The sequence below is a fragment of the Hemibagrus wyckioides genome, linkage group LG19 (assembly GCF_019097595.1).
Source record: "Hemibagrus wyckioides isolate EC202008001 linkage group LG19, SWU_Hwy_1.0, whole genome shotgun sequence".
Taxonomy (NCBI): domain Eukaryota; kingdom Metazoa; phylum Chordata; class Actinopteri; order Siluriformes; family Bagridae; genus Hemibagrus; species Hemibagrus wyckioides.
In genome coordinates this window covers 9,483,292-9,495,728 of record NC_080728.1, presented here as the reverse complement: position 1 = coordinate 9,495,728, position 12,437 = coordinate 9,483,292, and the positions used below count along the sequence as shown (strand labels likewise).

At 39.9% G+C, this 12,437-nt stretch overlaps 1 protein-coding gene across 2 annotated transcripts in view; it reads right to left on the bottom strand.

Annotated features, from left to right (window-relative positions):
• tafa5a (TAFA chemokine like family member 5a) overlaps positions 1 to 9,933 on the bottom strand; it is a 135,086-nt gene extending 125,153 nt beyond the window's left edge. The window contains exons 1-2 of one of the 2 annotated variants that reach the window (XM_058417543.1): positions 9,477 to 9,933; positions 9,227 to 9,361 (exon numbers count right to left, since the gene is read on the bottom strand). In XM_058417543.1, the coding sequence (XP_058273526.1) occupies positions 9,227 to 9,338 (112 nt within the window). In that variant the 5' untranslated portion in view covers positions 9,339 to 9,361; positions 9,477 to 9,933. Of the gene's footprint in view, positions 1 to 9,226 lie in introns of both variants that reach the window. The other variant, XM_058417542.1, reaches the window with a different exon arrangement.
• Between the last annotated feature and the right edge of the window lie 2,504 nt (positions 9,934 to 12,437).

The following is a 12,437-nucleotide window of genomic DNA, read 5'->3' as shown; positions in this document are numbered from 1 at the left end:
GTTATAACAATATCAGTATCATATTATTATTCTGACCTGTTCTGTATATCAAGCACAAGAAACAAACAAATAAATAATCTGGCTTGGCTAAGAGATTGAAAGCACAATATTAAATAATTAATTATGCATAATGTTCTGTAATGTGCGGCTCCATGTGTTTCCATGTGCTTCTTGGAAAGAAAGAAAGAAAGAAAGAAAGAAAGAAAGAAAACAACAGGAAGGAAGGGTAGAAGGAAGGAAGGAAGGAAGGAAGGAAGGGACAGAAACAGGAAGGAAGGAAGGAAGGAAGGGACAGAAACAGTAAGGAAGGAAGGAAGGGAGGCAGGGAGGGAGGAAGGAAGGAAAGAAGGAAGGAAGGAAGGCTGCATGCATTTAACAGTTATGAAATAAATTCCTAAATAATAAAATAATAATTAATAAAATAATAATGATAGTATAAATAATTATAGGATAGGTTTTAAAGTACCGAGACCACCACACTTACAGTAAACCATTATTCTGTCCATATAATACCCTAATCTTTGTCTGTTATGTTACTTAGCAACCAGAGATTACCTGCTAACAGAATCACAGACATGCTGGTGGTCAGTAAAACTGCTCTCTTGCTCCTGTGATATTGCTTAACTATTGCATGGCGGAAGAACTGCTTTTGAAATATATTGCAAAAGCTAATAATGTCCCCTGGTGGTCCAGTGTCAGGATCCTGTGCTCTCGCCACCATAAACAGGATTCGATTCCTGAGCAGGGAACCGACCCAGCATCTGAGGGGTTAACTCTCAGTGCCGGTCCTGAGCCTGGATAAAATGGGAGGGATGTGTCAGGAAGGGCATCTGGTGTACAACCTGTGCTGAACTCAAATATATGCAGATAGGATGATCTGCTGTGGCGACCTCGAACAAGGAGCAGCCGAAGGACAGCAACAATAACAACAACAACTGTGTTTCTTGAGCATTAGATTTGATCATATTGTTTGTGTGTTACAGTGATTTCATTATTTGTAATTTGTTGCTGTATTTTCCACATCATGTTAAAACTCACTGTTGGCAGATTCCATTCCAATCATGGACCAAAACTAACAGCATGCACTTTCCAGGTAACTCCATCCTTGTTCTGGTCGATTTTACCCACTGACTCGAAGATGAATGTTTCTGTCTCTTTTAATGCAATATTTATTTCTTCCTCTGAAGCTCTACTCTGAAGGTTTCTCTTCCCCTGTTTCACTGTGATTTGGCTCCTACATCGCATTAGCTCACTTTATTCTCCTGACAGCCAATCAATGGACTGCACAATTCTGTCCATCTGCTTTTCTCTTTGTCTTTTTTTTTTTTTTTTTTTGCATATTTTCATTTCATTTACGCTCCAGACGGTTTCTGTTCAGCCCTGTGAGCAGGTTTGCGTTTAAGTGCCTGCAGAAGTTTTCAATGCAAATGTCTGGGTTTTTTTTAACCACATTTTTTTTCATTAATAATCTTTCAAATTGCTCTTTGTCAAAGTGATCAAAGACTGCCTATCAATCAGGCTTGACCAACCACACACACACACACACAATGAGAGAGAGAGAGAGAGAGAGAGAATAGTAGCTATGTATACCACTTGCACATGACCTTAAATTAACTGCATTGTGTCCAGAATTTAACGAGCAATTACAGACCACATTAATGAAGCTTCTGATAATAGTATAAACCCCAGCCCTAAAGTTTAGTTGACTCTTTATAAGCCATCAGTAAAAGCCTATTTCTTCTGCAATGGCCCAAGCTCACCATCAATATAAAAAATCACAGTAATTCACCGTTCCAAATTACCTGAGCCTCCGCAATTTAGTGAAAGACGAGTAAGCCGTTGCCGTCTCCTCCTAATCCAGTGAAACCGCACTTAATCGACCCCAATGAAGCTTTAAAAACTTTAACAGAGTGCAAATGAGCAGCACCCACGGGAACTCTGGCAGCGGCGGCTTAGAATGCCCAAGTAGCACTCTCACTAAATGAACAAGAGCCTCGGGAGCTGCTTTTGCCTACTGTTGCATTTCCTAAAAGATGCGAGTTTCCCTATATTTCTGCGCTATTTACAGTCAATTTAAGCCTAATATAACATGAAATACAACTATAATTAGCAGAGCTTTGATAGCTTTCTTATTCTTCAGGCTAGTGTGCTGATTAGATATTCAGCATGGCCTCTTAAGCCTTAAATATGTGACACTAAGTACAGCTTCACTGAAGACTAGAGACCATATTTCTCCCTATGCTAAATAATCGTCTGCTCTTCTTAATAGCTGTTTATGACCGAGCCATGATGAGGCGATTTCTGCTTTTCGGAGCATGTTAAACTGGAGTGTGGCAGGTGACATATCGGATCAAATTTCAGGTAATTTATAGACATCGGACATCTTTCGTGTTTCTTCCATCAGGCTGGAGACGCACCGTTGGTTGCTTGCTTTTACTAGATGTCTCCTATGTGTGAATGATTCCAGCTGACACACAGAGAAACAAGCATGAGACAGCAAAAAGGAAGAGGCTTTGTCCATGACAATCGAATTCTACTTGTGCTTATTGAATTGTACCTCAGGAAAGACTTGTGGCTGTTTGGATGTTTGCTGCTCTCAAAGGCAGTGGATTTTATGACATATAATCCAGAGTTTCGCAGTCATTTCGTCTCTGGCTGCGTCAGCCCTATTCACATTCATCATCTCCGCAAGATCAGCAGTAATTGATTGTGTGTTTTGGTGTTGCTGTGAATTCGGATAACCTCAAAGAGACTAAGCTTCACTCCTATTCCACATTATGCTGACGCACATACCCATGCATGCTAAAAAGTATCTCTCTATTATTTAATAATTTATTAGTTTCAACATCCATAATCATGCACCGATAGTCTTTGGCCCATCTGCGAGATGCGCAGAACCAGGCTTGGCAGGGAACATTTCCGACGCTTATATAAAGTGTTGTGTGGCGTACGTTCCTCGGAAGCCGTTAAAATATTCATTCGCAGAACTACTTCTGTCGAAAGTAAACACCTCATCACATGCTCGCTGACCAAATTCATGTTCCAGACCCCTCTGATGAAGACAATCATGCTGTGGCCTCTCCTGAGTTGAGCACCCTCGAGCCAGTCTGAACATGCTACAGATATTTTAATACGTGTCTGCTCACCTACTGGTGTGCTCATGTTCCCAAGGTTTAGGTCAGAACTCCAAAAAAAAACGAGAAGCAGAGAAGCAGGAAAGTGTGTATCAGGCTTTGAATACCAAATAACTCTGGCCCGGACGCTCCTCCATGCTGCCCCTGAGCTAGACTTTCTTCTCTGTTTCAAGCCTTTGTTGATTCTGGGAGTGCACCGACCTGTGCGAGGAGAGCTGTTTTTGGGTGTGTATGTTTGTAGAGCACAGCACATCAGGAATGGTGTTCTTTTAGCAGGGAGAAGGCTATGGATTCTGTTTGTGCAGAAATAAAATGACACATAGCATTGTGATTTAATCAAAAGAGCACAGAGAGTCGTATAGGTGTGTGTTTGTAGTCAGGTGATGTATGCATGGCTTTGAGTGACTGTTACATCTGATTCATCTGGACCTCTTATCGACCCTGTGTGTGTGTGTGTGTGTGAAAGAGAGAGAGTTCACATTAGGAGGTGTCCTCCTTCAATATCCATCTCATGTCTTGTTTTTTCCTCATTTCATCCCTCTGTTTTGCTTCACAACCTGCTCTAAAGAAAGCAATTGCTGATCTAAGGTTGTTGGATCATTTTTCTGGCTTATTGCATATTATGTTAACCCAACTTTTTTGTTAGCGCAACATAATGGCTGGGTTACCATTAGGCCAGCAGCACTTGATTTAGTTTGTCTGCTGGTGGAACATGATAAAAACAACCACACATTTGGATCAGTTTTACTGCCACAGGATACAACAACTGAGCATTCTCAACTGATAACAAGAAGAAGCAACACAAACAGAGAGAATATCTGTAAGTACCCTAAATTAAAAAAATACCTTGTTGATGAGAGGAAGTCTAGAGTAACCACTCTTTACAACCATGGTGAGCAGAAAAGCATCTCACAGCACACAACATGTCGAACCTTGAGGCAGATGGGCTTTAAGACAAAATCAGGTTAACTTGTATCAGCCCCAGTGGGCAGAGATAAAACTGGACAGTCGAAGATTTTTATATGGGTAGCATGTGAAATTGCCTGAAATTATCAGCTAAAAACCTTAACCTGTTTGTTTCTAATAAGATTAGGTTTTCTATTCACTAATAGCAATGAGTATTGAGAGTATTTACGGCTACGAACTTTACTTACATATGCCTGAGTTCGATAGCTAGCACTGTACTTTAACCTCTAACACCACTACCACAGTCTGCTATCATCAACTAAATACAACAGCAGAACTAGCTTAAGCAGTTAAAAGAGCATAATTAAAAATGTATGCTCATTAAACAGACAAGCTTACTGATTAGTCTACCGAGGGGTTTCAGAAGACAAATGAAGCTACAAAAGTTAGCTATCACATGCCTCCTCAGGTTCAGATTCAGCTGTGTAACTAGAGCTAAAGGACAAGGGACACTGGTTTGAGAGCAATGTACACAAGGGGTCAAACTGTAAAAATCTCTAAACAGTGCAGAGGATCTACAGCAGCACCTGGTTTCAGTTCAGTTCACGCTAACTCTGGACCTTAGTCTCATGTCATGATAGTTTAGGTGTGTGTTCTTTGCTCAGTAATTTATGTTAATGTGACGGAAATCCATTTTTAATGGACTAGAAGAGTCATTATAAACTAAGTGTATTGTTATATATCAAATATATTTTTATTTTAAATACTGTATATTTTAGAAGAGATAACAAAATAAACCTTTTTAACAGTTCACTGGCACTCTATTTCACGCTTAGAATACAAATCGACTTATCGGACATTTTCGTTCAGTATAAACAAATGAGTTATTTTATCATCGCAAGTCTGATATGAAATGAGTCAGGACAGTGTTGGCTTTCATTGCAAGATATTTTCACCTCAACTGGGATAAACTTACACAGAAGTCTAAGTGGTTGAAGATAACGGCTTCAATTTTTAGATACTTATGGATTATGGACAAGCTCTGGGGGCAGCTCAGCAGCCTCCTGGTGGTCCAGCGGCGGATCTTGTGCTCTCATTGCTGCTGCCTGGGTGTGATTGAAGTTAACTCTCAGTGCCGTTCTCAAACCCAGATTAAATGGGAGGGTTGTGTCAGGAAGGGCATCCGGTGTAAAACCTGTGCCAAATCGAAACAGGTGGACCAAATGATCCACTGTAGCAACCCTGAACAGGGAGCAGCTGAAAGAACAACAACAACTTGGGGCATCTCAGGGAGCTGAAATAGGTTTGATATCACTGTTTACCTTGAAGATAGAAACATATGTGTGGAAAAAATAACCTTTTTTTTTACTTTTCTGTGAAATATTACACCTAGTTGGCTAGCTAAAAACAGAAATACTTAAGTCATATGAGCCATTAACCACCACAAAGAAATTCAATGCTGAACATAGACACAATAAAACAGGCACAAATTCAATTTTTAGCCTCGAGTAAAAATGACCATTTTAAATAACCCAGTATTGTCCTGATGGAAATGAATGAGCATTATTGTTACATGTATCTCATGCCAGTTCTCCAAATCACACGGATTGGACTTAATGACTGTAGATTAATCTGTTGTCTTGAGTTAATGTGAACATTCACGCCAATTTATCTCACGATGTAATCTGTAATCCATTCTCCAGCTGGAATTCAGTTCAAAGCATTGGCAGCAAATGTTGATTCCCAATGGGTAGAATTTGCGAACTGACTTGTTTTGCGATCCAATCCCAGCCCTACCCAACTTCTGAGACAAATTTATCTTTCCGATACATAAACCGATTCGTCTCTTGCCTGTTTTTAAATGACATTTTTCTGTAGTCAGCATAAACTGTCAAACACTCACTTATACGATTGTGTTAAAAAGTTAAAAAGTTGTTTGCTGAGTGACTCTGATTTCCTCAGCTAAGGCATTTAAGCAGATATATTTCCATTGTACGCATTTATACATACAGGTGTTGATACCTTAAGTTCATTATCTGTCCTTGTGAGACTTCACGTTAAAACTGAAGACAATATTTCAACATAATATGCATCTAAATTAAGAATGGATGATGTGGTTGCTCCTCTGCCAAACTACTTTTGGTGTACTTTGCTGCCTACTTGCAACTTGTCATACTGAAATGTAATCACTAAAGGTTTTTGTTCTTCGTTCCTCGAGAAGGTCACAGGGTTCAGTATTTGGATTCAGAACAACTGCACATCGGTTAGGATCCAGAGGAGGGAGCCAGTGCACACAATACACCTTTCCTTATTAACACCTCCCATCCAAATATCCAAATAATGCTGAAATTCATCACTGAGCCGGTACCTGAGATAAACAAGATGCGTGATGTAACTTTGGCTACATTCCTCTAGCACACAATTGAGCTCGAGTCTGAGTCATCAATCATCTCACTCTCTCTTCCTTTCTCCCTGTCTCCTGCATAGAATGTTTGCTGATGCTAGGCTGATGGCATATTTATGCAGCAAAATGTTAAAGTCAAGCAGCAGCTACCATACTAGTCACAGCTGGAAATGCTGACCTCATTTATATATTTGTTCTTCTGTAGGCTGCTAATGTATGCATGCGAGCATATGTGTGCTTTAGACTCGCATCATGAGTGATACGGATGTAACGAAAGCTTCTTCTGTTTTTGCTGAATGTGAACATATCCATGGCTGACACACAGCTCTGGAGGTGAGAACTCTCCTCCCGGTGACTCGGTGACAACTGATGGTGATGGCCAGAGTGCCCAGATCACAAATATTACTATCATTGAAGCAGAGGGGCTCACAGCGGCGATCTGAAAGCTGTTTTTCCCAATGCAACACACAGCAGGCTCCAAATATAAAACTGAGAGGAAAGAAAGAGAATGCCAAACCAGCACAGAGCGGGTGTGTATTCTTCAGACTGCTGACCAGAGCAAACAGCCAGGCCATTGATTGGACACAAGTGGAGGATCAATCACCCACTGAGAGGCAAAAAGTGCAGAAATACAAAGCGCTAAACAATCAGAGAGAGAGATAGAGAGAGAGCATAGATTATACACAATCTGAGACACAATGCCACACAATCAGGACGGAATTAGTAAAAATTAGCCAGCACTCTCCTTTTTATTCTTTGTCGTAGCTGCACAAGGTGTGTGTGTGTGTGTGTTAATAAGAATTGGCTTAATTAATGCAAAACAAATTACTTTCATCACTTCTTTCATTGCTGGACCTGTCAATAAACATAATTGTGGAAAAATTGCTTTCAACCATTTGTTATCATGTACATGGAGACCTTCTGTGTCGAAAATTTTTCACAAAAACTCCCTGTGTGCTGCATTTATTACTCTGTCTACTAACTGACTGAGTAGATGTTTACTGATAGTAACAAGCAGCTGGTGTTAAATTTAATGTTAAATTAAATGTTTGGCACAAACTATACTTTTTGACAAATGTTTTTAATATTGGCAATATTTTAATAATTTTGCTCTTAAAATGACCTTAAATCTCTTAAGCTCAACATGAATGACTATCAATTTGTCATTTATAAAATTATGTATATATGTGTTAAACTGTACATAAGACTTGTGAAGATATAATTCAGTTCTGAACTGATCCTATAAGGTTCAGTTCAGTTAAATTGAGCATGCATTGATCAACAATATCAAATATTTCATTAGTCTTTATGTTTTTAATTCTCTGTACTGTACTAATTCTGTGTACTATCCTCTTTCCAAATCTATTTTTCCTGTGGTGCTGTGACTTTTCACTAAAATCTTGTGTTACTGGAAGCCACAGTAGCCAACACGTGTCAAAATACAACATTTTCTACAATGCCACAGATGTGTAAAGCGCTCTGCTATAACTGCTAAAGCTAGCATTACTTGTTGCCTCTTTAGCTGCAGGTAAACTTTACCCAATGTCACCTTCATAGGTGTGTAGCAAAGTTTTGTGGTGCTGTTGTACTTATAGGTAGTGCTGCATATACATTTTGCATATATAGAAGTATCTAAGTGCTTTTGTTGGGATTTCCCACTGAGCTTTTTTTTGAATCGAAAGTATTTTCATCCTTCCGATATAAGCACTCCAGGGAATGTCCATCAGTTGTCATGTGCATCAGTATTCAACAGCAATATCGGTTTTATCCGTTCACATTTAGCCTTGTATACCGATTCAGCCATATCAGAGACTCCTGGACTATTTTCCAATTCAAATCATTTTGTCTTTACACTTCTACCGTACATGCATGTCTGTGTGGGTGTGAGAAAGACAGAATTAGCAGGGTTCACACTCAATTTCTACAGTACATGCCAGGACATTTTCCCTGGCTTTACATTAAGGCTGTTGTTTATGGATGTGTGTCTGACTGAGGATGCCGTTTACCATTGTCTTTATCATGCAAGTCATTAAAATAATCCCTAATGGCCTAACAACAGCCTTACTTTTTGAATGACACACACTCACTTCAAGCTATTCCTCCTCAAGGTTTTACTGGACTATTATAAATAAAGGTAACATATTAGCTGCTGATTAAAGCTAAATTAAGTTTAATTCCCCAATCAAAGACCAGGAATGTGATTATCCCAATAACATAAATGTATATCTAATACATTTAAGCATGTTCTTCTGGGTAACAGGAATTATAGAGTATAATATGTATATGTGATGTCCATTTATAAGAAAATCTGATCGTAAATATCTCTAGCTTAGCAGCACAACATTACTCTATCTGTGACCTCACTAGCAGTCCCAAGACCTTTTATCCTGTTTCTAGATGTTTCCAGAACTACAAATTTTCAAGGGTTTTCTAGGACAAGTGGAAGCCTTGATTAGTATCAATAGTATTAACAGAATCTCAGAGAAAGGGTACTGTCCTTGTGACTGGAGTGGTACTCTCAGGGGTGCTCTGCTTGTACACTTTATTGCAGTGTAACTTTTAATGAAGCTCCATTCATTTATTTTAAATGGTTATGAAAGGTATATCATATTCATATTTCCAGGTGAAATTAAAAGCACAAAGGCGACTAGGAAAGGCAATAAAACAGAGTGAGAGAGAGAGAGAGAGAGAGAGAGAGAGAGAGAGAGAGAGAGAGAGAGAGGACGGTAAACAGAAAGTCCAGCATCGATCACCACCCGCGCGCGCGCACCCGTGACCTTACCGCAGTAGGCGATCAGAAGGCTCGCGAGCAGCAGCGCAGCCCAGAAGCTCGCGCTCATTCTCGGCCACGCGACCGCGTCCTCGCGCTCAGTCCGTCTGCGCGCCGCAGCCATCCGCCAGAAGCTGACTTTCTTCACTAAAACACGAGAAGGTAGAATGAATGTTTCAGCAGCCTTTCCCCCTCTCTGCGGGGACACGTCTCTGTCCGCAGGTAATTCCTAAGAAACACATGGCGGAAATGGACTTGTCACCTCAGTTCACGAGGCAAATCAAGAGACCTCTGTTCGGTTTCCTCAGGTGAAGGGGGACAAAAAGTCTCTGAAGTGTGTCAGTGTTCAAATGTAAGAGTGTAATCCAAAAACAGGTCAGTTTAAAGCATTTTTAAAGAACAGTTTAGACCCAAAAACCTGCATGCGAAGATGAAACCAGATGCCGCAACGTCGTTACCTAAAGCCGGCGGAAATACACCTGAGGGCTGGAAGGGCGGTCTCGGATTTTTCACTCCGTTTCTTCCTTAAAGATGTTGAATTTCTTTTTAAAAAATCCCGAAATCAAATCATTAACCGAGTCCAAACTGAGAATAAAACACGCCGGGATGCGTCAAGGCGATGCTCAAGCTCCTGAAGGAGAGTGAAAGTACGCGTGTGTGTGTGCGTGTGCGTGCGTGTGTGTGTGCGTGCGTGTGTGTGTGCGTGCGTGCGTGTGTGTGTGTGTGTTTGCCCAAAACGCAGGAATGTAGCGCGCGCAGCAGTGGTTCATGCGCACACTGACAGAAAAGCGCGCGAACCGAGGGAGAGTTTATTAAAACTTCACTTCCGCCGCTACGTTTCCGGCTCCCACTGGTGTAAAGAAAATGATACAGGAGTTTGACGCAGTTTCCTCCTACGTTGTTCCAACGAATTATTTCGTCGACGTGCGCTGTGTGTTTGTGTGCGTGCGTGCGTGTGTGTGTGTTTGTGTGTGTGTGTGTGTGTGAGTGAGTGTGTTCAGCAAAAAAAAAGGCGCCTGGACCCCACCCATTCCTAAAATCAAGTCATATAAGAGAGACATATGAGTGTGCATTTTGTGCATCTTTCGAAAAAGTATTTTAGGATTTTATGACAAATGGGCATGGCCAAAGTCACAAGGCTATAGTCAATAGCAGTGGCCATCAACTGGTGGACCGTGGTCCTGATGTGGACCCAGCAAAATATTCACTGGTCCTAACAGGAACTTGAAAATATTCTGTAGAAGAGCTAATCAATATATGACAAAAGCACAGAACAAACAAACAAAAACAGAAAAAAATAACATAACCACAGATCAGTTGGATTAGGTTTATAACAATCACATATTGTTTCCGCTAAGGGTCACTACAGTGGATCATCTGATTGATTTGGTACATTGTTTATGCCAGATGCTCTTCCTGACATGGGTGGGTTGGTTCCCAGGCCCTAGCAGTGAGAGAGTGGGATCCTGGCCACTAGACCACCAGGAAATGTTCATGCAATTAAGTGTATTTATGTATAATCATTGGACCCGTCCAATGCAGTCCATGAAGTCAAGTTAAGCACCATGACAAAACTGTTGTTGCCATTCACTCATGTCATCTGCTTACACAGATACCTTTTGTTAGCAAGGAATATTATTTTTTCTGTATTTTAGTTAAGGAAACATAGTACGCCCACAGTTAGAGTAACCTTAGTGTTATAACATATAACTGCGTACAATAAAATGAAAACCCAAAGTCAATATTATTACAGATGACATTAAATGTTTTCTGCTACATATTCAGTAAAAATCCATATCCTGCCCATTATATTGGTGTTTTCACTATGTAATATATAATCATTTCCCTAACTGCATAAAGAAAAACAGTATCTTGAATGCTGCAAGACTTCAAGGCTTCTAGAAAGTGGCTGAACGTGATGCTGCATTTCAGCACCACAGCAGCTGGACAGCGCCAAAGACCATTCCCACTGTAAAGTTTGTGCATTTTTACTCAACTACTGTTGAAAACATTTTCAGTTTTTGCTGACTTTTCAAATATACGTTATTGCACACACAATATAATCACCCTTATGTTCTTAGTCATTTTGTTACATAATAGTCGAAACGATGGCAGAAAGTTTTTTTTTAAAGATTAACGATACAAGCCTGTTTTAAAATAGAAAATATTACACTGTGAGTTAGAGAGCTCGGCTGTGTGCCAGGCACATTACTGGCACCTTGCACTAACACCACACACTCACTGCATTAATCCTGTCCAGGAGCCCTTCATATGTTTGCATTGCATCAATATCAAATCCCCAACACTGGGCATGAGAGTCTCATATCCAATATTGTGTGTGTGTGTGTGTGTGTGTGTTTGCGGTTATGGAAATTTGCCATTGACAAACCTCTGACTTGGCAGACCTGGCAACCATTACTGTGTTGCTGTAGAATTGACTTAAATATAATTTCTTCCACAACAAGTGCCTGATCATTTTATGTGAAATAATATAATGTGCCTCCCCAAACATAACTAGACTTTTATTCATGATGATGGATTGTTGCTGGAATTCTTTTTTGCATGCAAGTTTTATTGAGGCATTGGTATTAATAGATTTTGGTATTTTCATATGACAACTATTTTTTTCTTTTTCTTTTTTTCTTTTTTTTTTTGCTGAGTACAGTGACAGCACAAATGTTTTGGTCCTGCTGTATAATAGAGTCCCGAGGGAGATGTGACTCTTATAATGCTCAGCATAGCATGCCAGTGAAGTGGGTCTTCTTTTGTATACATAAGAGAGAATATGAATATCAGTTACACATCAGGATTCCAGGCTGTGATTTAAGGTTCTCAACTTGGGATAGTTCTTAGTTTAAATCCAAGCAATGATGAATCCTTGAACAAGGTGGTTAATGCTGGTAGACCTTAGGATAAAAGCATTGTCTAAAGAATAAATGTAAATATCTAGAGACTCCACACCAATGAGCTCTGTCCAATTTGCTGGAATTCATAACTGGCTAGCGTTCAGGCATTATAAATAATGTCCCAAATATTAGACAGTTTACTGTTACTTTGAAACTTTTATTTATTGCAAATGGATGGCTCAGAAACTATGTCTCTTCCCATAATGCACTACAACCCTACATCGCATTTAACACAGAGATTGAGCTCTGAGCGGCTAGATTGTAACAAATGTACCAAGCTGATGTATGTGTAATGCAATAAAGACTAAAGTTAATTT